Below are 14,776 nucleotides of genomic sequence, written 5' to 3'. Positions count from 1 at the left end.
CAGTGCGGGCATGTGCACGTCCAGCTACCGCCGGCAGAGGGCAGCAGTACGCTGCGCGTGTTTAATTTGCATCCCAGATTAGCAAATCCCCAAGGACCTACATAAGAGGGTGTCCCAGGACTACCCTAATTCCTTTTCACTGGGTGTCATGACTGATCTGAGTCATTGCAAACACAGACCTTTTATATTATGTTGGACTTTGGCTCATCTGAAATAGAGAAATGAATACACAACTAGGAGCTGCCATCACAGACAGGAAGTAACTTTAATTAAATATTGTGAAAGTTGAAAAGTTTTTACAGCTTGAAATTTTGCAAAAAAAAAAAAAAAATTATAACAATCTCTACAGTAGTTAGGTTCTCTAACAATTGAACTGTACAGTGTGTGTCTATTCAAAAAGTTTTGATAAGAAGGTGAAAGGTTAGTAGATTTAGAGATGACTTCATTTAAGCTGCATCCTAGTACAATGTGAGGCCAGGGCAATGTTATGCAATCCAGTCATCCAGAAGCTGTATTTTTCCCCCAACACTGAAATCTTAATTTAATTCTTTATTTCATTTTCTTCTTAAAGCCATATTCTGTATTTAGGGGAACATCTTTTATTTGTGAAACTTTTCTGGAGAAGAAAGAGGATCAGAGGGCCAGAATGTCTTTTCATCTAATCAATAGAAATAGAAGCAACAAAACACAAATTATACACATTTTAAAGGCTCTTTGGACTTTCAAGAAGAGTTCTAACCACTGCACATGGCTGACAGATGGGTAGCGTCTGTTGTCAAGGTCTAAGCCGGACACCTTCCCGACTGACCGTTCATTCCTTCAGAAACAGCTAAGGGGCTCACCAGACAAAATATGGCTTTAACTTGTGTACATCTTCAGGCCAGTGCTTACTACGCAAATTCAGATAACCTTTCTGAGTACCGAGAAGCAATGCGTCCACCTTGCTTACGTTTTCCAGTTTTTTAATTATTATTAATCATCATTATTATTTCTCACCATGAAAATCAGCTTTCCTCCCTCCCTTACCCTCCCACAACTCCCCTCCCCACCCACCCCAACCCATAAAATCGCACTCTGACAGTCTAGTGAAAACCATTGCAAAATCCATATGGGGGCATGCACAGTTGCAGCATTGTTGTAAATGATTTCTTGCTCTACTAGAAAAAGTTACATTGTCTTAAGGTAACAAAACAGTTCTTTTGTGCTTTTCGATTTGTTTTTTTTTTTTTTTTTTTTTTTTTTTTTTTTTTTTTTTTAGAATGTTAGTGATGACTGACAGTTCTGGTGCACAGTTACAATGTACAAGTGAAATGAATATGATTTGCATTGTTAAGGCATCCAATCTGCTGGTTTATATTTATGTGAAAGACAGAGGAAATATACAAGCAGACTTAAGAACGAAAGTATGTTCATTGATTTCTATGAAGTTTCTCCCTAGAATTTAATGCATAAAATGCGTCACTCCAAAGGGAGAGATTCCATGCATATTAATAGAGTAAAACAGCATTAGGGTTGTTTTGTAAGCTTCCAAAGCAAAGGATACATTTTTTTTTTAAATCTACTGAACTAAATACTACAAGAATAATATGCTTCTTTTTTTTTTTTTTTTTTTTGCCATATATTGGAAAAAACTTCTTAACTTACAAATAATACAAAATAGACAATGACTTTTGGGTGGAAATTAAAAAAACTGAAGCATGGTTTATAACAATACTAAAATAACTATAAATGAAATGTTTAAAATCACATTGAAACAGCTAATACAAGTGTAGGTGACCAAACAAATACGCACTTTTCACATAGCAAACATACACAATAAAATAAATTGGGGGTGGGAGGAAGAGGAAGAAGGGAAAAGCAATGTACAAATTTGAAAGATAAATACATTATTTATATGGATATTTTACAAAATCCCCTTTAAAACAAAAAGCCTTTTAATTAACTTTGCAAGTATGTGCAAGCTAAAGGTAGTGAGCTTTTTTTTTCTTTGCAAAATATGCAGTAAAATCTTTTTGTGATATTGAAAAAAATGTCTTAAGACATTAAAATGTATAAATAGAACAACAACTTTGGCAAAAAAAATCACAAAAAAATCTACAGTATTTATAACTACATACAAAAACACAAGAGCAAAGAAAATAATATCAGGCAAATGCATCCTCAGAGCTTTGCTGCATCTTTGCTATTAATTCTTATTTTTAAGAACACTTCCCAGATAACGAGAGCAAAAATTCCTATAGAACAGAAAACTATGTTTTGGAGGTCTCAACCTTCTTTTCCTTTCCCCCTCAGTTCCCTTTAACTCTTAATTCCAAAGCACTTAACCTGTTGTTTTAATCTATTATTTTACAAATGGTAAGGGTCGACTGATAGAGGCAGTATCTTGAATGGGAAAATCGAAATACCTTCCATGTTGCTTTTGTCAGCTTTTGGAAGATAGGTATGAAGTCGGCATTTAGGACGAGTAAACTTCTTTAAACTTGCAAATGGGGGAGTGTACGTGAGGTTTTGGCTTGTTAACTGGAGGGCAGAGTGTGGAATTCTGTGCCTGGACCCTGTTCCATGAAGTCTCAAAGGAGATTCTCACACAGTATGTGTGCCACCAAGCTCTCAAGAGGCCATCGGCTTCAGAAGAAACTGACTTAAGTAAAAGGAAAGAATGAGATCAGATTTAAATATGCAGTTTTAACAATCTGTCTAGAGGCACTGGATTTTCGAGTAGAGGGGAAAATGTGATCACTTACATCGTGTTTTAACTTTCCAGGCTGCATTTATTTACACAGTTACTTAAGACAACAATACAAAAGAGAGAAATAAGCTTGCACTGCTAAGGGGTGGCATGTTAAGTTAGATATTGAAAATGTACTGTCTGAGCTAACTACCATTTGATATGCTTTAAGGCGCAAAAGCCGACCCTTAGTTTTTCTAAAAAATCTAACTGGCATTCCTATTCTGTCCCATACAAGCTTTTTTTTTTTCTTTTTTTCTTTTCTTTTTTTTCCTTTTTTGTAAATATCATCACTTCATTCTTCCTTTACACAGCTTTAAAAACATCATAAATTAAAACATGGAGTCTTATTTATAGTGTCCCTTGTATAGAGCTTTACGGTTTATAAAAGACAAATGATTGCAGAATTAAGCTTAAAAAAAAGAAAAAGAAAAAGTGGATTTGCTTTTGTCAATACAGAATAAATATATCCCCCCAAATACTTGGGAGGTACAACTTTAACCAACACTCTGCACTTGCAGATCCCTCTTCCAATTTCAGTATTTGCAAGCTCGGTGATTTTGTTTAAAAATCTGCAGTTATTGTGATTCCTCTTAAAAAGGCCTGAGTTAAAAGTTCCACTCTGGGACTTGTATCAGATTACTCTCTGTAGCAGAATCCAACCTCTTCATTAATACAATTCTTCAAGGCAATTCTTTCACATAGGAGGAACAATCATGCCAGATATCGCTATGGAAAGAGAAGACAGAAGTCAATGGTTTTTTTTTTTTTTCATCCAAACTTCTCACTGAGAAAAGTAATAAAGATTAAAAAAAAAAACAAACCCACACACAACTATGTTGTTTGAATATTAACTACAAATTTGCTCTCATCTTCTCTGGAATGAGTTTTCATTATAAAATATACATGTGCTTTATTAAAATTTATAATAAATCAGCATGGGCATGTGTCTTTAAAAGAACAAAATATCCTAAACATCCCTCCAAATCTGATTTCAATTTTAAGGCATAACTGGAAAGTTGCATAGTTTGAATACCACTGCGAAAGTTGCAGCTTCGAACCTTGCAAAGTAGTGAGAATTTTCAGTTTGTCATTCTTTTTTCCCTCCCCTTCACATCTAAAATATAAAGAAGTGGTCCATCCGAACTGCATGCAATTTCTACAAAAAATATGGCTCTCCCTGTCCTCTGTATTAGCACAAAAACTGAGCCACAAAGCAGAAATCTTGAATGTCTTTGCTTAGGCCCTTGAGCTGGGAGAAGGAAATGCCAGCTACAGCAGGCCTTGTTCACTGGGAATATAAAGTTGGGAGAAAGCATAGCTGGGAGGAGAAGACAGGTTTGCATGAAACTGCAGAATGTCTTCCATATCACGGCTTCACTCAACGTTTTGGGAATGATCTGACCATATTTCCTAGAAAATTGTAGCCTGGGAAAGCTGGAGTGAGATCCTGGGGGAAAAAGAAGGCTGTTTGAGGTAACCAAAAATTGTTGAAAGCGTTCAGAGCTAGGAGGTCGCAGATAGTGGTATTTAGAGAACACAGAATCAGATAGGCCTGAGTCCTATCTCTGGCTTTTCTGCTATGAAGCTCAGCTTCTGTAGCTAGAATCACAGCAACACTTAGCGTTATTGGAGAGGTGAATAAAATGATATATGCAAAGTGCTTAGCCTGGGTTCAGCTCCTAGTGAGGACCTGATAGAGGTTAGCTGCTGGGATTTTTAACCCACCACTTCTGCTGCTAAACTAGCTGTGTGACCTTATGTTAATTGCTTAACTTCTCTGGGCTGTATTTGCTCTTATATCAAATAGGCACCATCCCATGTGGCACACTTTGTGTGATTGGTGGGAAGAATAAAAGGATAACTGTAAGAAAATTAAAACAGGGTGGCAACTTTGAAACATGTCAAGGTGAGAGAGATGCTGCCATTATAAGCAAGGGGCAGCCGTCTTTGGCTCCCAATGACAGTTGAGTGTCTTGTCAGGCAGAGAGAGTCATTGTATTCTTTTTATGGCAAATCTAAATGTAAATTAATGTTCTTGTCAGTGATGACTGCGTCTAGGAAGTGGCCCTCTTCGTTTACTAATGATCATGTCTGGAAGAATGTGCCTTTTTAAAAAAAACAAAACAAACAAACAAAAAACACGAATCCCAGTACCACAAATCCTACAAGTGGATACAGGGAGGCTACCCGGGGCTCTTAGCCCTGAGACCCTCATGTTCCTCTGGCTTCCCCACCCCCACCCCTGGCATTTTAGATTCAATTAAAACAAAACCAAAAGTATTTTGCCAAACACTTTTCCGTTAATTTTAAACCCATCTGTATTCACAAGGAAATTCAATCCACATGTTTCTGATTCATTTACACGTAAATCATCCAAATGTTGTTTTGCAAGAGCCGTTTTGCAGCCCAAAAACTCCTGGAGTCCTTTCCGTAAGCCCTCATAAGCCTTTTTTTCTTAGAAACAGGAAGTTGTCTTTTGCCAAATGCAGACCAACTTAAACCCCCGAAGACTTGGGATCAGTTGGAAATGCAGTCCCCCTAAGATTCAAGTGCGCCCTAGGTTTGACTGAAACCAGTGTTTCAATCCAAGCCTTAACTGGAGAATTCGAGATGCTATCGCTCCAAAGGCAAGGAGGGGATCTTTGCTGTGTGACAGCCCAGCATGGCTCTGCCTCCCCAGGGATCTTTTCATCCGAGCTGGAGGTAGGTCCAGGCAACTTTACTAAAGGCAGCAGGAGTTTTAAGCCTGTAGCAAAAGGTGCAAGTCTACATTTGCTTTCCACCAAAATCTAATCTGCGTGCCTGGCATTAAAGAGCAGTTCCCTATAGTATAGTCACACAACTCAGGCAGTATCAATATGATTCAAAGCAAAGGAAAAAGCTAATTTGGTTGGTGGGCCCAGCCAACATTTATCAGCTGGACTGTGAAAACATCCCATTCGAATGACCAGAATTAAAAAAAATATATATCGAAGCAGTCTTTTGGTACCCAAATAATGTGTTAGATCAACTAGATTAAGCCTCCACTTAGGGCCACATTTAAAGTTCTAAAGCAAAGGTAACTGATGTGCCAGTTCATAGCTAACAGCACTTTTTAATTTGAACTACTGGGGCTGCAAACTCCAGCACCCCAAGAGCCCAGGCTGCGAACAGGAGTGAGTGAATCCCCTGGGTGGGGAAGTGAGGATGGAGGTGATGATGCCAAGGGCATGCCTGGGCAGTGACTCAGCTCCCACCAAATGCCACTGGGCAGGAATGCCTGCTCACAGCCACTGATACTCTCAACCGTTTCAAGAGAAGCTGGAGATGTAGAATTTGTTTTTTGTTTTGTTTTTTTTTTTTTAAATGAAATAGCCAAGTTTATACATGACAGCAAAAAATTGAAATTAATGATATATGGGTCTAGGGGGTGGGTTTGGCCCACTCCTACTTTACTACTTCGCCTTCATCGGCCCACAGACTTCTCTGAGCATCTAATAGGAGCTGTGGAACCTCTCTTCAAAAGAGGTTGTGATGTCTTAGTACAGGGTGCTAAGTGTCCTCATGAGGAATTTTCATGTACCCCACTTGAGCGAGACAGCATGCCACAGCATTTCTGGAACATTCTAAGACCAATGTTGCCCACACCCAGAATTTTGCATGTAACATCAAAGTGTTACAGTTCTCTAAATCCCAATCATGACTTTCTCAACTCCAAGGGCAAAACCCTTGCTGTTGAGTAAATTATGGGAAAAGGTCCCTGCCTGTGGCTTCTAAGCCTAGATACCTCCAAAGAGGCCCTTTTAATAGAGAAACTCACTGCACAACTGCCTAATGATCTTGAGTTTTAGGAGTTGTTTTTCTTATATCTGTGCTGCAATCTGAAGATTCATTATGTGGGTGAGAGGGATGGGTGTCTGGAGCTTGGAATGTTCCAGAAATGCCGTTGGCATGCTAACTTGCCCAAGTGGAGTGCATAAAGATCCCCATGAGGACACCACCCTCTCAACACCATGTGCCAGGACATCACAAGACCATGGTGGCTCTGCCATTTTCCCCAGCAGCTGGATGATCACGTTCTCTGACGGAAGCTCAGAAAACTATTGCTTTGAGAGACAATGCATTTTTCATTACCGTTTCTACATTTTTGATAAAAACAAAGACAAAACAAAGTTCTGCAGAGCTGGGAGGGTTTGGAGAGGGTGGAATGTGGTCTTCCCCAAACCACCACATGTGTAAGAATTATGAGCTAATCACTCGGGAGGCTGAGGCAGGAGAATGGCATGAACCTGGGAGGCGGAGCTTGCAGTGAGCCGAGATCGCGCCGCTGCAATCCAGCCTGGGCTACAGAGGGAGACTCTGTCTCCAAAAAAAAAAAAAAATTATGAGCTAATCAGGAACAGCGGGGTAAGTGAGTAAAGTGAGTGGGTAAATCTTGCACCGACTGAATATGTGCATGGAAAAAAATGACAATTCCATAGGATTTGGTCCTGGGCTGCATGATATCTAGGGTTGAGAAGAGCCAGCCGGAGCTTCAGCAAGGTGGAAAAGAAAAACATCAGTATATGGATACTATTTTTGTGAAATTACTCTGGCCTTTTGTTAATTTTCATGCATAGACTGTCCAGGACATGGCTAGGGTTTGGAATCACTACATCAGCGGGGGTTCCAATGGCATGTGACAGCCTTCTTGGGGATGCCTCTCTCTTGAATAATGAAGTCCTCTGAGACCTCAATTGCCTGAAACCCAAGCTCTAAGCAGCATAGGTCTCAGGAGAAGGGAAGAGGACATCTCTATGGACAAAGATTGAGCATAGTTGGTGACTCAAGTCTTTGGCTCTGGAAAACAGACACAGTTAGGTAGTCTGGGACCAGGATTTACCAATTGCTTCCCCTGCATAAGAGTAGAAAGAGGTATCTCTGCATTTTCTTTTAAATCCAAAATATAGTTGCATTTTCCAAAGTTTTCATATGACATTAAGTGTTCTTAACATGCAGAAAAGGACTCTGTAGGCAAATAAGTTTGGCAAACTAAGTGAAATAGTCATTTTTATTTAACTGCAGGATGCCCCAGAGACTTTAATTGTGGATGTCCAAGATACTGATCCAGGGAGCACCACATTCCAAATTGTTTTGACTACCATATTTTTATTTTTTAACAAGACATTTTGTGAGGCTCCAGAAGTTGAGGCTAGAGTTGCTTTAAAAAAAAAAAAAAAAAAACAACCACAACTCAGATATATGGTAACTTTCTCAAACGTTTTATCTACCTGGGAGAGAAAGCCAGCTGGAATCATGATAGAATCTGTGAATCCTACTGTTCACACCACATGTTATCCAGGACATGTCTGCCTCTGCTTCTTGGCTAAGGTTGTCTTCAGTCCTTCTGCTGAAAGTGCTCCTTGCCCCCATCTCCCTGGGCCTGAATCCCACTTGCTCCTCATGGAGGCAATCTGTTCTGAATTCTCCTTCATCTTTCCTTCCTCTGTACTTCCACAGCTGGGTGCCCAGCCTTTCCCAGACAGATCTTCCTTATTTACTTTGGTGTCATGTCTCCCCTAATACAGGGAAAGATTTTATGGGCAGGATTTTGTAGCCCTCATGGGCCTAACCTAGTGGCTTGAATATAGAAACGTAATATAGCATGGGGGCTTAACATAGTCCAGTCAATCTGTCTGGGCTTAAATCCCAGGCTTCCTTGTTTGCTAGTTGTGTAAATGGGGACAAGCCAACTTAGCTTCAGTCTCAGTTTCCACATCTGTATAAGAGGGACAATAGACAGGCTACCTTAAGGGTGGTTGGGAGCCAGGCTGGGAATAAACCCTCCTAGTCAGTGGCTGTGTTCACCATTATCACCACCACGTGACATTGCAGTGCTTAGTTCTTGGGGAATAAACATGCATGGAGTAGCCAGAGGAGACTAAGGGAGCACTGATGGGGAAGAGGTCTTTTAGGAGTCGGCTTTAAAAAACAGAACCATGTACAGTTAACAGAGTGGTAGTTGGAGGTAAATATGCCTTGAAAACATTTAAATGGCCTAAATGTGGCACCTCTAATCTTGTTTACATGGGCAATTTGCTTAACCAAGACTTCCTAGTCACTTGCCCTGTCTTAATGATCACAATTCTGAACTAGGTGGGTCCTAATGAAGTAGGTGCTACTGTAACATTGAAAAGGAAAAAGGTGGAATAAAACACTTCAGGGATCCTTACACCGATTCCATAACCTGTCTACATCCATTTTTTTTTTCTGGTAGAAATAGAGTTTCGAAAGTTAAAGATGAAGCAATTCTGATTGTCACCTTTCTCAGCGAAAACTTCTGTGGCGCAAGCAAGAGTGCCCTGAAAAACTGGTGCTGCTCATCTAAGACTGGGTCCTCTTTGCCCTGCTGGAGATTGTGTGCAGAGGGTAAAGGGGCAAGTCCCAGAGTGTGAGCCCCACCTACCAGCCCAGCACCTGGGGGCACAGTGGGCAGACAAAAGAGCTTAAAGTGAGATGGTTACATTAATTTAACTATTTGTATGTCTATCACTGACATCTCAAAAGTAGGGATATTTGGTATACGACAGTATGAGCAAAACAAAACTTTTTTTTTTTTTTTTCTTTTTTTTTTTTTTTTTTTTTTTTTTTTTTTTTTTTTTAAACAGAGTCTTGCTCTGAAGTGCAGTGGCGCGATCTCGGCTCACTGCAACCTGTCTCCCAGGTTCAAGCGATTCTCCTCCCTCAGTCTCCCTAGTAGCTGGGACTACAGGCCACACCACCAGGCCCGGCTAATTTTTGTATTTTTAGTAGAGATGAGGTTTCACCATGTTGGCCAGGCTGGTCTCAAACACCTGACCTCAGGTGATCCACCCACCTCCGCCTCCCAAAGTACTGAGACTACAGGTGTGAGCCACCACGCCCAGGCCATTCTTTTTATAGTTGTTGTTTCATCATGCTCAATAGTCAGGGCATGGGATAGGGGAAAATTCAGAAAAGTCCCCTTGACATTTGTTCAATCAGAAGGAAAGGGCAGTGTCATCCACGACAGTGAATCCAGCAAGAGGTGTGTCCCTGAGTCAGACCTCAAACCTCTCATGCTGTGGCCCTGTGTTAGGAAAGGTGACCGAGAGGCACAGACTCGGCGGTTATTCAGAGAAATGGGGACAGTCTCTGTACTTTTGGGATCTGTAATTGGGTAAGAAGTGGGTTAGAAAATCCCTGGGAGGACAAATGTACAAACTTTGTCTGAGTCCCTGTCCTGAAGCCATTTCATCATTACTTAAACACGCACATACCCTCATCCAGATCCTGGCTTTCAGGTGATAACCAGATCTCCTGAAACCCAGGAAGTCATACGATCTGAGCCCAGCCCCTGTTTCCATCCACTTCCTGCTTCCTCCTAGGACCACAGGGCATGAGAAGACATCGGGCCTCCTGGGAGCTGCCCCCTTCTGTCACTATTGGCCTGTGATAGAGCCGCTGACCTTCCAATAGCGGGGGCCTTTTCTTCTCCAGTGCTTCCCCTCAACTGCTGATTATAAACCCCATCATATCTGGTTCTGATGTCAAATCTATGTTTAGCAAGGGCTGAGATTGGCAGCTCAAGAATGGTAAATTTCTGCTTTCCATATGTATGATCATTATTTAAACCTATTATAAGTTATGTTCGCTCAAGCATTATATCCCTAGTTTGCCAGCTGGAGGTGTACTGAGGGTGACAAAGCATTATTTTTAGCTGAAAGAGAATCAGATTTGCAGGAATGGGTGGCTCTACTTTGTGGGGGTGGGCATTTTCTATCATGAGTAATATTGCCTGAAATGTAGTTGCACAGGCAGGCTTTTTTTTTTTTTTTTTCCTCTTTCCTCTAAGAAGATGGATTTGCCACTGTGTGTCAGAGTGGGGAAGAGCAGCGTGCTCTGTGGGGCACTGAGTCTGGCTGTGCTGGGAAGATTTGCAAGCAGGGTTCTGTGGAGTATTTTGAAGAGTCCTTCTGGAGGCAGAAAGACAATGTGATTGGGTGCTCAGGCTGTGGGGTCACATGGCTTGGGTTCCAGTTTAGCTGTACTATTTACTAGCCATGTGACCTGGATCAAATTGAGCCTCAAGTTTCCCATCTGTACAATGGGACTAGTGCTGACATCATAGGGTCTTCAGGAGAATCACTATATGCTTACCACAGTGTAAAGCATCCAGCACACAGTATGTGTAGACAAGTGTAAATATGCATGTACTTCTACATAAGAAACAGAGCTGAGACATCCCAGATATGTGCACTGCCTTCCTCACCCCTCCCTGACTTCCAGGCTGACCTCCATCAGTGAGGTGCCAGCCACCAAGGGAAGGCACTGTGGGAACCTTTGTATGGCTGGGCTTAAGGGCACAGACTCTGATGGGACTTACATTCATCTCCACTGTTTAACCAACTATGTCTGTGGTCAGATATTTACCCTCTTTAAGCTTCCATTTTATCATCTGCACAATGAAGACCATAGTAGCTCTCATACTTTAGGAAGATATGAGGATTAAATGGTATAAAATCTGCTCCGTGCATAGGACGGCTCCAGGTACACTGTTCAGTGCTCAATAAATGGTGGTCGATGAGTTTATTAATCTTATCTCCCTACCAGTTGCCTTAGGAATCCTAACTATGTCTCTTTTACCACCTCTGAGTAATAAAGTATTTAGGAGATGAATGTTTGAGTCTGAGTTTGAAGCCAGCTTCTGCCATGTATCAGCTGTTAAAAGTCAGGCAATTTCGTGACCTCTCTAACCTTTAGTTTTCTCATCTGTCAAGTAGGAGATATGAGTACCTACCACACAGTCCTGCTGGGGGCAATGAATGGGGTTGCGCAGGTCTCAAATATGACACACAACACAGTGCTGAGCTCATAAGAAAAATGTTAGAAATGGTGTGCTCAGTTTTAAAAGGTGGGTAACTTTTTATTCTTAATGAATGAAAAGGTCATCTCAACTCTTAGCAACTATTTTATTTTCCATATGCAATGGTGGGAAAGTGATTGAACAATTTTAGTATGAACCAGAATACTCTAGTGGTATTCTGGGGTTTCTTAATCCCAGTAGGAAGTCTTTGACCTTTGGTCTATGATGCTGTAACTTCAGGGCTCTGATCAAGTTATGGCTCATCCCCTCCCTGTTGTCAGCCCCACACATGTTCACTCTGACACAGGCAACAGGAAGGGAAGGTTGAGTGACCTACTTCAGGAGAAGGCCAGTCCCGGGAGAGACCCTGCACTGGAGAACTTGCTAGAGTCCACAAAAGACTGATCTGATAATGGCGACCATAGGGAGTGAAAGAGGAGAAAAGAGAAATGATGCTGTTAGTCAGTAGAAACAGTATTCCCAAGCAAATCCCGGACCTGAGCGGAATTGCTGAAGTTGGAAAGAGGACTGGAGAGATGAGTATGGCCAAGGGCCAAGGGCCAAGGGCCAGGGCTGAGGAGAGCAAACACAAAGGAACAGAAGAGATGAGGGCAGAGAGAATCAGGCAGGGCCCAAGGCTGATTCCCTTGGCAACAGTGATGCATCTGCTTCAGGCCCTGGGAGGGTGAAGTCAGGGCACTGGATCTGGATTGGCAGGTGGGGCCTGGGGCTTACCTTGCAGGCTGTTCCCGTTGGTGCTGGTGCAGGTGGGAGGCGGGGAGGTCTGGGGTCTGACGACTGGTGCGAAAGCACTCTTCTGTTTCACGGCTGAGACCATGTTGGCTGGTGAAAAGGAGAAGATGCCCGAGGAGCTGCTGCAGTTGGAGGGGAGACTTGTGGAGGAGGCCATGGTGGGGCTGGATGGCACTACTGAGAGGGTCAATGAGAAAGGAGAAATCAGTGCCTCTCATGGCATCCTGAAGCAAAGAAGCTCAGATCCATCCCTCACCCAGCCACCTTGCCCCACCCCGCTCAGACAATGCTTCCAGCACAAACCTTCCCTGAATTCGCAGGCTGTTGTCCACTTTCGCTATACAGAACTTAGCATGTGCTACCTTTCATTACTGGGGATCTTTTATGTGTTTATTGTGGGGACACTGTGTGCCAGGCAGTGTGCTAGGCACTGGGTCATCAGCAGCAATTGCCACTAAGGGAAAATGACCCCTGGTCATCAGCCCAAGGCACTAACCAATCCAAATGCACGAAGTGCCTTGATGGGGCAGAACACAGAGCCACCATCCTTAGAGTATTCCAGGCCAGGAAACGAAAGTGCAACACCCTGTTAAGAGGGTGAGAGTAGCACAAAACAGTGACAAAGATGAACATAGTCATCTCAGTGGAGGCAGGGAAGGGAAATCAGAGAAGGCTTCATAGAAGAGGTGTCAAGGGATGCATCCCAGGTAGAGCCTAAACTAAGGTTCTAGGAAAGGGGCTGGGGTAGGGGGAACAGGAAGAGGCCAGCTTGAGAGGATGGCCACCAGACTGCCACATGCAGCATTTGTGAAAAATGCAGAAAAGTTCCAAATTCTTTATATCTGCCATGGTATATATGTGAATGTTTGGGAATTAATAAGCAGTAGGATCAGAGCCTTACATAAATACTCACAGTTTGGTAGTAGTAGGGAATACAGATAACCAATGATGGGAGAACTCTGGCAACTCAGAGAAAACCTAGCAGTTTGGGGATATGAAAGAGCTTGGTAGATGTACATTCTCTACCCACCAGGATCCTCTTGGCCTGGGCTCTCATCTTTTGTTCCAGGCTAATAATCTCTGGGTTACTTTAGGAGACAGAGATTTCACATACACTAAGTCAAGACTAATATTTTCATATACTCACTTTCTATTTCCTCCATTTCCTGCAGGAAAGTATGTATCCTAGATATTTCTTCTATTTTATGATTTTTTCACACAACTTAATAAAACATCAGATATTGTTTTATCATTCACAAGAATCTTCACGTCTTTTTCATCTTGTCATGGGCAATGCAATCTTAAATCAAGGGCCCATCACACACTTTATTTTTTAATTTTTTTAAAACCGAGGAAGTGAAGCAAGCTGGGACTCAGAAAGTAGTGTAGCAGCTAGCCCAAGGGCCATAGCTAGAATGTGCTGAAGCAAGGAATCACGCCCAAATTCAGAGCTCTTTCTGCTAAGCTACCCTGCAAAGGAAAAAGATCTCCAGGGGGAAAAGCCTCGTTCCCACGAGCCCACCAGCGTCCAAAGAGCTGTTTGGGTGGCCTTATCCTTTGGAAAGTGGGAATCCAATTGGTCATAGGCAACAGTTGCCATCAGGGGAAAATGACCCCTTCTAATCAGTCCAAGGCACTACCCAATCCACATGCACTGAGTGCTTTATGGTGCAGAACGCAGAGCCGCCATCCTCCGAGTTTTCACAAACATTTTCGAAACTGTACTTTTTCTTTTAATGAGGCCAGCATTTTTATACATCTCTTAGGATTTGTAAATGTGAAAATACGCTCAATAATAACACCCATTTAAATTGCAAAACTCCTGCACTGGAGGTTTGATTTTTAAATATTCGTAGACTTGAAATCCTGCTGGTTCACTGAGGAAGGCAATTAATTTCATTGGCAAATGCGATCATTATGTGTATTTAGAGGTGGGGAGTTTTGGGGCGGGGAGGGGGAGGTGCAGTTAACAAAGGAAGGGGTAAAATATAGTCAAGCAGCTCCATTTGTTATAACGTTATTAGTTATCAGCCACCACACCAGAAAGTGTGTTCACCAGTGGAATGTCTTATTTTTTTATTCCATTGGAATTTTTCAACATGAGTGCTTTATGAATAATTAAATATTACGGAGGCAAAAATTCAAATCAACTGGGCTTTGTGTTTATTGTTTTATTTGCATTTGTGCAGATAAAACCGTCCCATCTGAGAGCCTATTTGAGAATTTAATACTATATTTGTGAGCACTGAGAAAATCAATTAATGGAAATTAAATGTTCAAAGTTTCACAGTCTGACAGATGCAATCTCAGGCTGAAGTGGCTGAGTGTCTGCACAGGCTTGAGGAGAGCAATCCAACCCCCTAAACTGAATTGCTACCATATAGCTATTAGTTTATTGATTTAATTAAGAATGCCACCTTTTAATTTTCAGGTCATGATCAAAACATTTT

At 41.8% G+C, this 14,776-nt stretch overlaps 1 protein-coding gene across 5 annotated transcripts in view; it reads right to left on the bottom strand.

Annotated features, from left to right (window-relative positions):
• Positions 1-241: 241 nt before the first annotated feature.
• Positions 242-14,776, bottom strand: part of EBF1 (EBF transcription factor 1) — a 413,838-nt gene continuing 399,303 nt past the window's right edge. For all 5 annotated transcript variants that reach the window (XM_017864540.1, XM_017864536.1, XM_017864537.1 and 2 more), the window contains exons 15-16: positions 12,309-12,503; positions 242-3,457 (exon numbers count right to left, since the gene is read on the bottom strand). In XM_017864540.1, coding sequence (XP_017720029.1) covers positions 3,426-3,457; positions 12,309-12,503 — 227 coding nt within the window. In that variant the 3' untranslated portion in view covers positions 242-3,425. The remainder of the gene's footprint in view (positions 3,458-12,308; positions 12,504-14,776) is intronic.

Source organism: Rhinopithecus bieti, unplaced genomic scaffold, assembly GCF_001698545.2.
Source record: "Rhinopithecus bieti isolate Rb0 unplaced genomic scaffold, ASM169854v2 scaffold_76561, whole genome shotgun sequence".
Classification (NCBI taxonomy): domain Eukaryota; kingdom Metazoa; phylum Chordata; class Mammalia; order Primates; family Cercopithecidae; genus Rhinopithecus; species Rhinopithecus bieti.
The sequence above is the reverse complement of the archived record's forward strand: the minus strand, read 5'-3'. Positions and strand labels throughout refer to the sequence as shown.